Source organism: Populus euphratica, unplaced genomic scaffold (genome assembly GCF_000495115.2).
Source record: "Populus euphratica unplaced genomic scaffold, PopEup_1.0 scaffold46.1, whole genome shotgun sequence".
Taxonomy (NCBI): domain Eukaryota; kingdom Viridiplantae; phylum Streptophyta; class Magnoliopsida; order Malpighiales; family Salicaceae; genus Populus; species Populus euphratica.
The window spans coordinates 1,094,075-1,112,119 of record NW_011499852.1 but is presented as its reverse complement, the minus strand read 5'-3'; the positions used below and the strand labels follow the sequence as shown (position 1 = coordinate 1,112,119).

Genomic DNA, 18,045 nt, shown 5'->3' with positions numbered 1-18,045 from the left:
TAATTAATATTATTAATAAAATAATTGATGAATTTGAAAGAAAATATTATATCATTTACTAATTTTACCAAATGTATTGTAATAATAATTTTATCAAATTATACTTAATTTTATATTTATAAATTACATACAAATTATTAGTTGCAAGACCCAAAAATAAACTTTGATCTTGCCATGTACACGACCCAAATAACCTTGAGTCTTGCACAACCTGCCCCAAGAATGACTCATGGCTAGACTTGGGCTAGGTTTGGCAGGAGCTAAAAAAACCTTAGATTGTAGTCGCAACAAGACTCGAATATACTTAGGACTTAGCCTGACAGGACCCAAATAAGCTTGGGTCTTGCTTCTAATTTTTTTTTAAAGTAAAAGGTGAGCCCACGGCGTAGCGCGGGTTACCTTACAAGTATATACTAAAACACTTAGATAAAACAATACTATAGTAATCCATAGGAATTCAATTTTTTTTTTCATTTTCATTCTCAATTTTTTTTCCAATTACAACCTCCAATGCCTAAATTAATGATTGATTTATTAAAATTTGTTAAGAAAAAACAAAATTCAATAAAAAAGGACCAAAATGTTATCTCAAATTTCACTTTCCTTTCTTACTTGCCTTAATTAAACAAAAGTTCTATTTAGTTTACCTAGTTTCCTTTCTCTTCCTCCCTAATCTTTATAGTTTTTATAACTTTAATTTTGATCTAAAATTTTATATTTTTAGTTTTTATAATTTTAATTTTGATCTAAAATTTTATATTTTAAACATTTGAGTCATTGAGTTTGATAAATGTGAGAGAAAATCGTCTGAATATAAAAAAAAGAGAAAGAAAATTTATGAATGACTACTTTTTAGTGATGAAACTTGATTTTTTTATATCAATAAGTTTTATTTTACGAGAAAATTTTGATGGTAGTAATTTTTTTTCTATGAACATGCTTGAAAAATAGATTGGGTTCTATTTAGGTTTTTTTGATTCAATTGAATTTTTCTTTTTTTAGTGATTTTGAGTTGATAGGTGGTTTATGAAGGTTTTTATGATTTTTTTGAAAAAATTTAGATAAAAACAAGTAAAAAATAAATTTTTAAACCAACCCTAGGATTTTTCAGCCACCATTGTGGTGGTTGAGTTTTGGGTAGCAGCTTAGTAAGCAACTTATTACTTGTTTAATAAAGAAAGAAGAGTGGATGCTCTTAAGGGGAAAAAAAACCCAATGTGAGAGCTTGGCCCATCTACGCTTGATATCTTTATTTTTTTGTCTTTTTTTTAGTTCTATCCCTTTCATTAATTGTTTCTATTGGATTACCTTTTTTTTTTAAAAAAAAAGTGATTGATTTTCTTATAGATCTTTTTTGTTGCATTACATTAAGAAAAGATTAATTTGATTTGTCCTATAAAAATTTAAAATAAAAAAGGATAGTCGATGTAAAATACTTGCATGTACATTTATCTTTTATTTATGTTATGAAGATTAGCTTTTCATTATAATATTTAATTAGTATTAACAACCCTTTTAGATTTATCAATTCATAGATATATATATTAATTTATTTTACAAATAACTAATATCATCATTTAATTTTTCAATTAAAAAAAAGTTAAGAATTGGGCTTCATTATTTATTTTGGCTTACTTTCTATAAGATTATTGGGGGTTTAAACAAATGTTTTAATATTAGGTCGGTTCTTGATTTTTTAAGTGTTCATTTCTTTTTATTATATAATTAAATAAAAAACAATTAAAAAAACAAAGTTATTGTACCCAATATAGTCTATAATTTGAGAAGCAAGTTTGATAGGTAAACCTGAATTGATTCAATATGTTTTCTTCTTGATGTTTATAAGAAATATCATTTTGAATTGTTTTTCAAAGCCATACCACATTTTTTTTAGTAATCTATGTTGTCTTTGGATAAACCAAATAGATGGGATCACATCCAGCTTGATTTGAAGCCTAAGCTATACAGAAAGTTAGGTTAAGAGGTTTTAAAATTTCTATATTGGCTGGGTTTAATGGTAATGTCAAGAAGTTTAATGTTGCATGAATATGTTTTTATGTATAAAAAAACTTTGATTTGACGGAGAATGTAGCTTGAGCTAGTTATCTAGTTTAAAAACTATAATTTCATGTTAACTCACAAGAAAATAGAATAGATGGAGTAAACATTATAATATTACCATTGATCATGTTTATCATGTTATTATTTACTTTTGACTCCACCAAAAAATGTTTTAGCAGTGTTTTAGATATTGTTTTGTATTTCTTTGAATTTTTGTGGAATTTACAATAAGTTTGTAAAATTCTTTAAGGATTTGACCAATATTTCAATAGCTCTATTTTTTTTTCTTTTTATGAAAATTAATGGTCAACATTCTGGTATAATTTTTGGACTTACAAGTAGACTGATATTTAAATATTAGGAGTTAACTAGGACTTACAAGTAGATTGATATTTAAATATTAGGAGTTAACTTGGAAATTCTTATAATTTTTTTAATATTCATAAATTTTAATTGAAAGTATTTTTCACTATAATATACGAGTTATGAGAAACACTTTCGCTTTCCAGGATAGGTGAAACCTGTTAGGGCACCTACATGGATTCTTTATATAAGAATTTATGTGGGCATATGAGCCCATAATAAACTTGAAATGTCAGTTTTGTTTACGAGAGTAAATATTTGTTCTAAGACGTAACCAGATCGCTAGTTAGAAACTTATTAATATCTTTAAACTACATCCAGACCACACAATACAATTCTCCTCAGGTAAGGTGCGCTAGGAGTGCTAATATTTTTTCTAGTCTCAACTAATCTCTTACCTTGAAAATTCTGATAAGACCAGTCCACCTATGTCTCCCAATGATTCTAAACCAAACAACTAGATGTTGACTCTTTGATCCTAACATCATGTCAAGACACATATGTGTGCATGGCATATCATATTGTAAGTACATATTCTTTCATTACAACTTATATACAACTAATGTTTGGAACAAAATATATATAGAGTTTGAGTAACTTAAAAAGACAAAAACTTGAAATGATCATGAAAATCACAAAAGAAAATGAAATATTAACTCAAACAAAATTGAAGCTCGTATTAAAATGAGATCTAAAATGGATAACAACTTTGAAAAGAGTTTTACCAAAAGTGTGGTTTAAAAGTCAATATAAAAATCATGCATATAAATTTTCATGGATTCAAATTTGTTAAGTGTGATTTTGAAATCAAAGATCATGGTAAAATATCTAAAAAATCACATCAACAGCTTTAATCAAACAAGTCTACATGAAGACCAAACCATTATGCATAAGACAAGTCAACCCATTAAACCCATCCTTGTTGTGGAGGTTTGAACACTAACCTTATTTCACCTCAAAAATTTATTGACAAGTCATACCTTTAAGTTATCATGTTAGAAGGTGACCCAACACTTCAAATATTAAAAAAAATCATGAAAACATTCATAAAATGTTCGAAATAAGTAAAAAGTGTTGGCAAAAATAAAAGTACTCGAAAAAAATATGGAAATAATGAACTAGTCTAGAAACCACTTAATGGTACATGCATATTGTTATAAGGGACATCTTAATGATTTATGAGTAAAAACAAAAAGGTAAAAAAAGAAGAAAAAAAAATAGCTACCTAGTTTTATGGTAACCAGGAAATCTTAATTGATTTTATAAAGTTCTAGATAAAAGGTTAGTTTTGCAATAGAAAACAAATCAATCACCCTAAACATCATACTTGAGATAATCTATATCATTATTTATTATAAAAATGTAAGTTTTTTTTATTATGCTCAAGATTGCTTAAACTAACATTTTTTTTTTAAGTCTAAACTAATAGAGTGATTTGAATTTAGGCTTGAGAATGGTTTGGTCCATATTTAAACAATAATCAAGTGTTGAACCCACTAGAATGATGAGTTATTGATGGAGATTAAATCCATAAGGATTATGTAAATTGGAATACATTGAAGACCATGAGGGCCTATATGAGATCATGATGATCCAACTCAATTTGATCATAACATCAAGGAAGATATTTCAAATCCAAAACAAATAACATATATCAACATGATTATAGGCATACATTCACTAATTCAAATACATGATAACCAATATCTAAAAATAAAAGCTAAGAATAGATCATGTATCTTGGGTTGAGTTATCAAAATAGATAACAACTTATACATCACAAAAAAAACACCAAATAAAAAAAAACATGTATTCACCAATTCAAATATCCAATAATCAACATTGAAGGTTATGATCCTAAAATAGATAATTTGATCATGGGTTAAGCTTTAAAAATATTTGATAGCTTATACATCACAACAAACACACAAACATAAAATGATGAAAAAAAAAACATGAATTCACCAATTCAAATAGCCAATAGTCAACATCTAAGAATATGAGGCGAGAGTGAGTCATTTGATCATAAATTAAGTTTCCAAAATAAATCACAACTTATATATCATAACAAACAAAAACATAAGAATCACATATTAAATAATAAAAATGTGTATTCATCAATTCAAATACCTGATAATCAACATATAATGATAGGAGCCACTAACACGTCATCTAATCATGGATTAAGTTTTTAAAATAAATAATAACTTATAAATCATAAAAAATACAAACATCCATGCTAAAAAAATATATATTTTTCAATTTAAATACTTGATAATCGATAATCAACATCCACTGACATGAGCTAATAATAGTAATCTAATTAGAGGTTGAGCTATCAAAATAAATGATAACTAATTCTTCATTAAAAAATATATTAGAATAACCTAATAAACGATAAAAACATATATTCACCAATTCATTAGAATAACCTAATAAACGATAAAAACACATACATCACAACAGACACAAACATAAAATACCTGATAGTTAACATTCAAAGATAAAAGCTGATAACGGGTCATCTAATCCAATATTGACTTCTCAAAATAAATAACAACACATACATCACAACAAACACAAACATAAAATTAACATAATAAATAGCAAAATATACATTCGCCAATTCAAATTCTTAATAATCAACATCTAAAGATAGGAGCCAATATCAAATTGTTTGGTCTTGGATGGAGCTCTTGATATAAGTAACAACTAATACATCACAATAAACACAAATATAAAAATCACATAATAAACAACAAAAATATATATTTATCAATTTAAATACTTGATAGTCAACATCTAAGAATAAAAGCTGATAACAGGTTGTTTAATTCTAGGTTGAGTTCACAAAATATATAGCAATAGACACAAACATAAGAATCATATAATAAATGATAAAGACATAAGAATAATATAATTAATGAAAAAAAAATGTATTTGCCAATTCAAATACTCAATAATCAATATCTAAGAATATAAGCCAATAATATATCATCTAATTTTGGATTGACTTCTTGAAATAATTGACAAATTATACATTACAACAAACACAAATATAATAATCACATAATAAATAATAAAAATATGTACTTTTCAATTCAAGTACCCGGTAGTCAACATATAAGGATAGAAGTTGATAACAACACATCTAATAATGGTTTAAGTTCTTGAAATAAATGTAATACCTGATAGTCAACATCCAATGATAAAAGTTGATAACAAATTATCTAATAATTGATTGAATTTTTCAAAATAAATGACAAGTTATACACAACTCAACAAAAAACACAAACACACAAAATTTATAACATTCATTGAAAATCTGTATTTTAGCATAAATATCACAACAAACAAACTCATTTTCACATATAAAATTTTAATTTCAAGATCAAATCATTACATTTTGAATAAATCAAAATCAAACTCAATGTTCTTAACCCCATTTTATGACATTGATTTTTATTCTCATTACACCTCATAAAATAAATCCTACACAGTAATGTGCTCATAAAATAAAATTTTAATTTCAAGATAAAGTCATTATGCTTTGAGTAAATCAAAATCAAACTCAATGCCTTTAACTATATCTTATGACATTGATTTTTATTCTCATTACCCCTCATAAAATAAATCCCACACAACTTTGTGATCCTAGAGTTGCCACGCAATAATGTGAACCTCAGTAGTTCTAAATATTTCATCACAGTATACATCAAAATCAATAACATGTTAAAAACTAATCAAAATAAGTGATAAAATGTGTTATAATTTTGAAAAAAATCTTTGAAAGCTGCTGGAGATGGGTTTAATATTGGAGGCGCGTGGGCTCCATGTGCCATTATTTATGCCATCGTGTGGGGACATGTGCAGCTGCTGTTGTGTTGCGTTTTGGGCAGGAACACGAGTGCCTTCCCCTCCTCCTCCTCTCTACCTGGCAGTAAGCCTCATCACCACACAAGGGAGGAAGTTTTGGTTTCATCTCTCTACGGTTTGCTGCTATAATGAATCGTTTGATGGCGTTCGAAGGGCTACTTAAGGTAAAGGCCGTCACCTCAGTTGTCCATAAATTTATATCTTGTACTTTTGTGACCGATGTTGTTTTAGATAAAGCTCATACATATAACTATCCGATACGAAATATTTTAAAATTCAATCCGGTTCAACACCTGTACTCTAGATTTTAATTAGGTTATTGAATCATTTGGGTAAATTTTATTTTTTAAAATTAAAATAATATTATTTTAATAAAAAAATAAAAATTAATAAGTTACAACTAGATCGTGCAAAATCAATATGTAAGATTACACTGAATTATTTTTTTAATTTAGATTTGAAAACTATGATTACAAGAGAAATGATTACAAGAGAAATGCAAAATCAATATAATATTTGTTCTCGGAACTTTCACTCGTCCATTAGATTTACGTGATCCGCTTATATTTAATATGAGATTTTTGTTTTTCATAAAGTGGTTTGAAAAATAATGAAATTAGATCAATTTGATAAAAAAAAAAAACCCATAAAGCTTCACTTTTAGATCAAAGTAATGAATTTTTAAATCTTCCAGGGTAGTAAAACCACTTCGTTATGTTCTATTCTTTTTTTCTACGTCTACTGAGCTAATTAAGCATTAAACAAAAAAAAAACATAATAGAGCCTTTTATGGGGCCCAAAAGAATACAAAGAATTTAAAATGCACGGAGAGACAGCAAGGATTGAAAATAACTACAAATGAGCTGCGAAGGAGAACAATCAAACTGCAAGTACGCCTAATTATAATGAATAGAATCCAAGGAAATATATTTTTTTTTTGTTTTTACAACAATATATTAAATTATATTAGATTGATTTAATTTTTTTTAATATTGGTACCAATAACTCTAACCAAACTGACAGCCTGTAAAATATGAAATCAAACATTTTAGTCCAGCTCATCTCCTCAACCTAAAAAAATATAATTGTTTTTAACAGTTGATATATTTCACAACATCTAACTTGAATAATCTAATTTAATAAAAAATAAATTATAAAATTTAATTTCTAATTGATTTAATATTAAAAATAAACTTGAAAAATAAATTAATTAAAAAAATAAGTTAATATAGCTAGGTTAACCTACTAAACTTGTAACTCATATAATAAAATCATGATATTATTATAAAAAATAAATTAAAATAAATTATAAAATTTAATATTAAATAAATTTAATATTAAAAACTAAAATAAATAAAAAACTTTTCCACCTTCCTCTTCTCGTTTTTTGTTAATCTTATTCTTGAACATTTATTAGAGAGACAAATTGTAAATTCGCGGTTTGGTTCGTTTACAAGCCCACCTATTAGAAAGAACAGAGATAGTGGCTATTTTTCCTATACTTTTTATTAGGGCAAATCTTCACCACCCTACATAATTAGTTGTTTCCAGCGGTTTGTATGACCAGACGGCAGGAAAAAGAAAAAATATGAACAGAAAAACAAGTAATCCATGCAAGCAAGCATTGATATCGAGAGTGAGAATCATCGAAGAAATCAACTGTGAAACACCATTTCTATCATTTTATTCCCTCTCGTAGCCGACGACGACTTACACAAGAAAACAAAAAAAACAAGAGGACGAAAGAGCTACAAAATCTCACAATTACAACCCATTAAAAAATGAACAGAAACTTGTATCTACTTTCCAGAAGCCGCCTTTCGGTTGCTCCTCATGCCAACGTAAAACAACATTTTTTTGTTTTAATTTCCGTAATTGATTTCTGGATATTCACAGGAGAAGGAAACTAAATCTTTGGATGGAATCATATCCACTCGACTGATTAATTTTTATGCTTGAAACCTAAAAGAATGACCTTCTTCCGTCTTTTTATACAAAGCTAAATAGCAGGAAAATTCACTTTGAACAAGTAGCCCAGGCAGATGACCAAGAATATTAGCCAAGCCTCACGAACACACTAAGAGCGGGGAACAAAGGTGCCGACACAGCCAAGCCCCACGATAAAGAAGGCGATTGCTTGCGCATAAAGGTATATGAAGTAGTGGTTTTTCCCAAAGACAACATCATAGCAACCGCAGAAGAAGAGGTAAGCTCCAGTCCCGAGCTCTAATAAATGGAGCCTGTCAACGTTCAGTGTAATTATGTATGAGTGCATAAACAGTTCTAACTTTGCTAGCTACATACTCACAGAAGAAAATTTAACACACATGCATACCTTTCTCCAAATCTAAATCGGGGTTTCTTGGAGGCTTTGTTAGCTTTACTCTTGAGAGCATCCCCTAGTTTCTCAGTGACAATCCACTCATTCACTCTACCAGCCTCCAGCAAGCCAATGAAGGTAGCCTTAGTGCGATGCAGTGACATGACATTCTCAAAGAGGATCCAGAAAACCAGTAAGTGGAGTGATCTGCAAGACAAACAACAATAACATGGTGTATTAAATATCACAGAGAGGTTTTTAGCGATACATCTGCAGTTCGAGAAATTTTATGCTCCTTAAAAAGCCGATAGACAAAAGCAATACATAACCTACCTTGGGGTTCCAACTGCATTTAGAATGGTAATGATGGAAGGGATATAAACAGCTCCCCACTTAGGGACCTCGACTTCAGGCACCAAAACAGTTGCCGGCAACACCACACAGTAAAAGATAAATGTAACAAGGTGAGCTACGATCTTCCTAACCAAGAAGAAGCTGTAGATTACGTGCACTTTCTTCCACGATGTCACTTTCTGCATTATTCAGTACGTAGACGAAAAATGAATTATTAGCAAATCACTTCTCTTAATTACTTGTTTCCTCCACAATCTCTTACTTACAAAAGAATATCGAAGCCAAAAAAAAAAAAAAAATCTAACTTGCCTTGTTTGTTATAATTTCCATTAACATTTTTCTGAAAAGGTTAGCAGGACCACAAGACCACCGGTGCTGTTGATAGCGATATGCTTTCAATGTACTGGGCAACTCATTTTTCACCTGTAGTCAATAATATTGCATTAATTATTGAACACTAAATTTACTTACTATTATATTTGAAATTAATGATATTTTAAGATGAAACAATCATTTAAGCATCTTTCAAATTTTATAATAAGACAAGCATACAAGTGCCTCGAAAATGAAACTTTTGTAAGAATTTTCAGCACATGAGTGTGTCAGGACTCAGAAGTTAATCTATTCAAGTAACTTGCACCACTATTGTTTAAGACAAACAAGACACAACTAGCATTGGTCATTTTAATAAGTTAATTAGATGTAAATTAACTTCTATAATTGGGACCACTTTGCATATATAGGTAGCTAGGGATTAATATTCATTTATGTAAAAAACTTATATATATATATATATATATTAAAAAGTACCTTGACACTGCTAAGGTACAGGAATTCCCAGCCTTTGAGACTAGCTCGGACTGCTAGGTCCATGTCCTCCACCGTGGTCCTGTCCTTCCAGCCCCCAGCTTCATTAAGCGCAGCAATTCTCCATACACCTGCCGTTCCTGCAGCATAACGCATGATATTTCATATTAGAACAGACTAATATATGCCAAATGCAGCTTAACTTCAATTCAATGAAGCTTTTTGTTACATTGATCAGCAGTGCTACTGCAATAACGTATGATTTACCATTGAAGCCAAAGAAGGCATACGTGGAGGAGCCCACTTCTTGTTCAACTGTAAAATGGTAATCCAGTGACATTTCTTGCATTCTTGTCATCAAGCACTCATCAGCGTTCACTGCAAAACAGCACAGAAAACCATTCCCATGTCACCAACATAGCTGTCATAGATTTTGCAAATAATTACAACTCTTTCTGTTTACTGCTCAAGAAAACATCAAAATCAAGTCGAGTGTCGGTCAGTAGAGACAGATTGTGACGGGCATGAGGTCCACCATTAAGTTCGCACATGCAGCTGTTAGGAATAGTAAGAAGAGGGTTTTGGTTTTGCATGTTAGACAGACAGATATGCCCCTTGGGATATTCAGGAACTGCAAAACATGCCCATGCCCATGCTCTCGCTTCCTCTTTTAGATTTCAACATCAATGGTCCATATGTTATATGGACCGAGAACCATATCCTTGGTTCGAGACACGTTGGCAGCTTTTGCAGCAAAAAGCTGAAAGGTAGCATCTGCTGCTGAAAATCCATTCAGATTACCGTATATTATGTGGACCTACAGCCATCCTTGGCGGTCTATTTACAATCAAGACCATGCATGCATGTGTCTGTTGCTCTATCTTTAAGAGAATTCGGTGTTTGTGAATGTAAAACAGCAATTTTTTCAAATATTTTTATTTTAAAATATATTAAAAAAATTATTTTAAAAAAATTATTTTTAATATTTACATATAAAACTATTCAAAAAAAATTTAAAAAATTTATTTTAAATTAAAAAAAGAATAATTTTTTTATAAAATACCGTTTGAAATGTAGTTTTCAAACTGCACCTTAATTGCACACTACATATAATCAGATCAAGTGTTAAAAATATAATTATAAGGAAAGCTTGGAAAACCAATTAATAGCCTTTATTTTTACCATGTTGAAACATATTTAATCGAGGAGGACCATTTATTCTTTTTGGATGCCATTCAATTTATGATATATGTGTTTTAAAGAGCTCCACTCCGTACCTAGCAAAGAGAGAGGAAAATATAACACAAAAAATGTATTTCACTGAACGTCATAAATTCCAACCTATAATTTTGTCGCAACGTGCCACTTAAATTTGATTTAGAAATATTAAATGTCCCTCCCTGTGTACCTTACATAGCCAACAAAATTAATTAAATAAAGCATTTTTTAAAAAAACAAAACAAAGAAATACAGTAAAATTATGAAGCATGATGATTTTTAAAATATTATTGCATCAGAATTATCAAAAAAATATTAAAAAATATCAATTTAATTATATTAATTATAATATTTTTAAAAAACATTTAAAAACAGAAAAATAAATAAATCCTACATCACCACCTTTCATCTTTTTTGTTTGATAGTAATAATATATAGATATAGTCTGTTTTTGTTTTTTAAAAGCATTTTAATAAAAAAATATATATTAAATTAATTTTTTAATGTTTTTAGGTGTTGATATTTAAAAAAATAAAAAAATATTATTATTTTAATATATTTATAAATAAAATATATTTAGAAAGCCAGCAGTGTTATACTCCTGCGCCTCGTGATAAAGGATGTTTTTAAAAAGCAGTTGGAACAAATTGGCAAGTGGATCCACCTAAATACACACAGCCATACATAACACGTGTCGGAACCAGATGGCAAACAAGGTTGGATGGTGTTAGATCTACGAGGTAGGACCCAGCGGTGCAGCACCCTAACAAAAGACCCACCGACACTTTCTAGAGAAGAGTGAAACCAAAATTAAGCACCTAAATTAACAGTAATGACAGCCAAATTAAGGTCGGAGAAAATAGTGATTAAAGCGAGGTTACCGAATTTCCAACGAGTCTGGACCAAACCCAATTCTGGGTTGTGGACTAGAAAGGGAATGGTGCGCCGTAAAAAATCAGGCTCAGGCTGGAAATCTGCGTCAAAAATGGCAACGTAATCGCAACTCTTCACGTAGCTTCGTTTCATGCCTTCTTTCAATGCCCCTGATTTATAACCATTTCTGCTATCTCTAATCTCATACTTTATGTTTATCCCTTTGCTCGCCCATCTCTGACACTCCAGCTCCACCATGTCCTGCATTTTGACATAATTTATTTCTCACTCTCCACCTTTCTAATTCCAAGTGCACATATACGCTGGAAAACGGGATTCAAAAAGCATAATCCTCTTAAGATCACTTGATGAATGTCACATAAGCATATTACTTGCTTGTTACCTTGATTGTTGGGTCTGTTGAATCATCGAGGACTTGAATTATGATTCGGTCTGAGGGCCAAGAGAGTCCACATGCCGCTCCAATTGAAAGCTGATAAACCTGCAAGACGGATTAAAAATGTGAAAAACACAAGTTTAACAATGCAAATCTATTGGTTGTAGTCTTAATAAAGAAAGAGGAAAAGGAAAGGGACCTCTCGTTCGTTGTACATTGGGATTTGAACCAGAACCATGGGATAAGTTGAGTTCCCCGCCTCAACATCATCTTTCATGGGCTCCCATTTGTATCGCCTATCTGGTTTCCGACCAAAAAGCTTAACTAACACGATAACGATGCCCATGTAAACCCTTTCAATGAACAACATCAAAGACATGATCAAACAAATGGCAACAGCGAGCCTTAGTAGAGGAACTATCAATGGTGCTTTGATCTGGCCCCAAATCAGAGCAAATTGCATTGTTACGTCATCTCTAGCACCTTGAAATGCATCAGGAATGATTTGTGTTGAGGTTAGCCTCTCCATTTGTTGCCTACTCTTGATCTATATATGATTATGTCTTTAGCAAGGGCACAAAACAGAGCAAAAACAGAGGATGATCTTAACAAATGCGAAGCTAGAATAAACAGTTTTTATGGAGGAAACCTACTAGCTAGCTAGATCTGAATGTGCCAAGAAGGACCTCCTTTGACAAAAGCGTGAGAATATTTCTTTTTTGGCTTTGTGATTTTGCTTCTGGTATACGCAACAGTTAAACGACGGACACACAGAGCTGGGATGTCAGTCACTGCTTGAGAAAACCCTACTATACAGACACCACAAAAGATAACCAGAAGAAGAAACCCTCTTGAGTTGTCAATCCACCAAAAAAAAAGAAGGAAGAAGCAGAGAACAATGAAAAGACAAATTTGTCGCGTGTGTGGTTTTTGCTCTGAAGAGAGAAAAAGAACAATAATAATTTGCACAATGGAAAGGTATTTCTGCTTCAAGAAACAGAAGCAGAAACAACCCTTCTATCTAGAAACAGAGAGAAGAAATAAATGAAGAGAGCATGAAAAAACGGAACAGAATAATGCCGTTTATATAAGAGGGTTTTCCTGAATTTCTCTCTCTTCCCAGTTTTTGTTTTTTATTTTTAAATCACTTCCCTCCTCTGTATTCTTTTTTCTCATTGTAAAGGGTAGAGTCCGCCTCCCCCCTCAACCACAATTACACCGCTTATTTAAAGCAAGCACAAAACAGGGTGAAAATGAAGTAACTAACGGCTAGCAACCTCCAGCATGCTCATCAGACGTGACTCGGGTTGACCCGGCTACAGAGCCAGCTTTCAAATTACATGAATTGACCCGGTTATCTAGGTCAACATAAAAAAAATATAAAACATACGTGAAGTTTTAATATTTTATATAAAAAATAAAAAAAATCTATGTGAATATAGACTAGACATGTTATTAATAATAAAGTTTAAAAATTTATTTTAAAAGATTTTTTATTCTAAATTGAAAAAATATTATATTAGTATGTTATTTTTTTAAATTGAATCAAAAAGTTTTTATATATATATTAAAAAAATATAATTTTATTTTTATAAATATAAAATATATATATATTAAATGGCTTCAAATTTTATATTTAAAAAATAAAATATTTTTTTAATATTTATATAATAAACTTTAAAAATAATTAATAACAAACTAATATATATAAAAAATGGTTTTTTACTAGTAGAAAAATATATTTGAAAAAAATAAAGGTTTTAGCTGGGTTTGCCAGCCATTTAAATTACAAATCAACTAAGTTTTACAAGATTTTTACTCATTTTGATTTTTTATTTTATTTGGACTGGTTCAGTAAGATACCGGTCAGTTCGTGGTTTTATTTTGGATAAATAGATTACAATGCAATTGTAAGTCTTATGGGTTAAAAAATTTAATCATATAGGAGGTGGATCAGTCCCTCATTCTTTTAGTCACCCAATTGAAAAATACAGCGTTGAAATGGATGGAGCATCTAGATCGCGAGGCTCATCGATACATTACGGTTGTCGATTTTCTATGCGCTGGAAACTTGCCCTCTCTGATTTCATGTTTTCAAGTGAAAATATAAGCATTATAGTTTTTTTTTTTTTTTTTGGGAATCATCACAACAAGGAACATGATATTATAATTTCTAGATTAAGAAATCATCTATTTTTATCATAAAATACCAAATTAAAAGAGAAAAAAAAGGAAACAATTAAGTTTGAAAGAGAGAAGAAAGAGATTACCATTATTCTTTTCATAATCATCATAATTATTATCAAGATAATTTAATTTTTAAATCTCCAAATTAATCTATAATTGGAAAAAAATTATAATTGTTTCTCCCTTACAAATTTATATATGCTTGACTAAAATATTGGTTTTCTATGCGCTGGAAACTTGCCCTCTCTGATTGACAAGATTGGTTTTTTTTATTATTTAAATAAAACCAATTTATTTAGTTAGTCAAGACTAAAATATATTTGTAACACTAAAATATTTTACTGCAAAAATACTACCACCCGCAGCGCAGCACCAATAACTAATATTAAAAAAAATAAAAAAAATAAAGGCTTGCACTGACTTGTCAAATTCTATTTTTTAAAGCAGAGTAAAACACGCATAGTGTTATCATGCTGTACTGTACTCGTATAATCTTTCCATGTGCATGCTTCATAGTCAATATACTATGTAAAGTCATGTTTGTGTGCATGTTTGGTTGCCGGTTGTTTCCATGTATTGGCTGTAATCTTCTACTTGCATGTTACGCAAACGTTTCTATTTTATTTTATTTATTTACGAGATCGACTGGATTAATTAAGATTAAAATGACCGGCATGTTACTGAAAATACAGTCTGAAAACAAAATCCAATCTGTTCTGCGTTCTGAGCATAAAGAACAGCTTACCTCCGTTTCATCACACTCCACAACTTCAGTTGGCAATGAGAAGATACATAGAAATCGCCCTCAGCAAATGGTTTATAAGCTCCCAATTATTAACCGACATATAATTGTGGGTCTTTTTTTTTTAATTAATTAATTAATTAATTAATTATATATATATATATATATATATATATATATAAAGGTCACGTTTTTGCTAAACCCAAATTTTTGTTTATTTATCCAACTTATACCTCTTTTTTAACCAATATACGCAACCTTTAAAAGTTTCTCTACCAACATATTAAATGTTTTTTTTTTTTGGAAATGTCTCCTTTTTCTATACTTAAAATGTATTTTTTATTATTATTTTAAGGGTCATGCCTTAAAATCAAATTAAAACCTCAATCTCCTCTTGAAGTTAATGCACCCCAAGAGAGATTGCTTTTGTTACAGCGGTAGTTTTTTATTTATTTCTTTTTTATTATTCAATATTTTCTGTTCTGATACATCATTTTTTTTAATATAGTCTTTTTACATTGCAATGATATGGGTTTGAGTTTGGTCGGTTGTTTTGTAAGGAAATATTTTATTGCTTGATTTTATAAAATTTAATTTAATTTCATTAATTTATAACAATTAAAAATTTAAAAATTAAATTTAATACTTTGACAAATATTTAGCACTTTAATTTTGTCCCATTAGGGATTAGGTTGCATGGTCGGTGCAAAAATCTTACCGGGATTCTTCCCAAGCTCTCAGCGTGGAGAAAAGGACGCCAAATATGCTTCACCAATAATATCATGATTGAAGATAATGACAAAGAGGAAAAAACCAACCATCCCAAAGTAAATTTCCTCTCCCTCAATCCAAACAGTCCCCTTTTTATCATGAATTTTCTCACTCAGATATTAAAACAGGAAGTTGTGGGCCCTCTTCTTCCACTCGGAAAAAGAAACTAATTCCTAATTGTTTTAGAAGTGGTTTTTTAAAAATTGTTTTTCAAATTGTTTTATATTTATTTATTATAAAAAGGATTAATTAACAAAAAATACTTTTCACCAATTAAATTTAATTTTTTTAAAAAAATATTTTTTTCTATTTTGGACAGAAAATACTTTTAAAAAGTTATGAGAAATTTAAAAATATTATATTATTTGCTGATTATATCAAATTTGATTCTCAAACTTTTGATTATTATATATTTTGTTTTATTTTTTTTTTAATTTTATCCCTTAAAACTTGATTTAATTTAATTTTTATATCATTTTTTATTTTTATTTTTATTATTGTTATTTACTTTTTTCTTAATATTTTCTTAATTGAAATTTTTTATATATAAGATTTGATTTTTATTCTTTTGATTGTTGTTATTTTATTTGAAATAATTTATAAAGTTATATTTTTTAAATTTCATCATCTTTTAACTTTTTTATCTAATAGATTTCATTGTTATTTATTTTATTCAAGATAATTTATAAAATTAGATTGTTTTTCAATTTTATTCTCATTCAACTTTTTAATTTGCATGATTTGTTCCTTATTATTTTAATAAACTTGAAAAAATATTAATAATTTATTTTTCAGTTTATTTTTCATGATATAGCCAAATACTAAAATGTATTTTCTAACTTACTTTTATGATACTATTAAACATTAAAAAAAATCACTTTTTAAAATTTATTTTTCAAAAAAATTACTTTTTAAAAAAAATTATTTTTAGGGCATAAGTTATAAAAATATCAAGACTTCCAGCTCAGGTACATTGACCGAACCAGGTTGTCACAAATATTTTCTCATCACTTCTCTTGCCCTGATCAATTTTATATTTTTTATAGATCAAGAATATCGATGCTGCAATTAATAATGGCTGCTCATTCTCATACTAGTAGCAAAAATTGTAAAAAATATATTTTTAACATATATAAAAAATATAAAATAAACTCGAATTGTAATTGTAAGAAAATTTTTTTTCATAAATAATTCAAGCACATTAAAATATATGATTCAAATAAAAATTCATACATAGTTCAAACACTTTAAAATCATGATTCAAATAAAAATTTATATATTGTTTAAATATTTTTAAATACATGGTTCAAATAAAAATTTATATATAATTTAAGTAATTTTTTATTAACTAACAATTAACAAATTTAAAATAAACAATATAATGATATTTCATGTAAACTAAAATTTGTGTTATTGCTTTTATCTTCTTTATTTTTTCATAAATATTCATCAATATAAATATCATCAAGAGGATTATTAGTGTCACTATTAATACCAACACTAATATTATAAACATTAATTTTACTATTAATACTAACACTAATATTACTAATATTATTTGATCCTAGGAATTCATCTACGTGTACGTGGTGTTATATTAATTTTGACAGGTTGTTTTGTGTTGGTGTTGCAGAAAAAAAAAGCAGGCAATATTGAAACAATAATATTGAGCCAACTCACGAGTTAGACACATAGACCTGTCATCAAACCGGCAAAGCAAACAAAGCTTTCACTTAACCCATATATACATATACATATATATATATATGTATATATATATATTAAGATTTGTACATGAGCTGCATTTCCATGTAAAAATGTTGTCTTTCTCTGTTTCTTCAAGCAAATTCTCAATCTCTATCTGGAAAAACGACCCCGTTTTTTTATGTAGACCTATAACCCACATTCTAAGTAAAGCCCTCAATTACTCCTTAATATGACATACTAACCACGGACTCTTTATAAATATTGCCTTTTACTTCTCATTTTGGATTCACCTTAAATCCCCACTTCGGTTTTTAGTCGAAATCTTGGTTTGGGGGCTAGAAATATAAGGACATGCTTGTGGGTTTTTGC

At 29.0% G+C, this 18,045-nt stretch overlaps 1 protein-coding gene across 1 annotated transcript; it reads right to left on the bottom strand.

Annotated features, from left to right (window-relative positions):
- Positions 1-7,946: 7,946 nt before the first annotated feature.
- Positions 7,947-13,533, bottom strand: LOC105121783 (glucomannan 4-beta-mannosyltransferase 9). The gene is made up of 9 exons (XM_011020569.1): positions 12,469-13,533; positions 12,276-12,374; positions 11,881-12,133; positions 10,049-10,159; positions 9,785-9,921; positions 9,284-9,397; positions 8,954-9,153; positions 8,636-8,827; positions 7,947-8,540 (listed from the first exon to the last, which is right to left on the bottom strand). Exons 1-9 carry the CDS (start codon positions 12,796-12,798, stop codon positions 8,378-8,380), a joined length of 1,599 nt encoding a protein of 532 aa, XP_011018871.1. The 5' UTR covers positions 12,799-13,533; the 3' UTR covers positions 7,947-8,377.
- Positions 13,534-18,045: the final 4,512 nt, after the last annotated feature.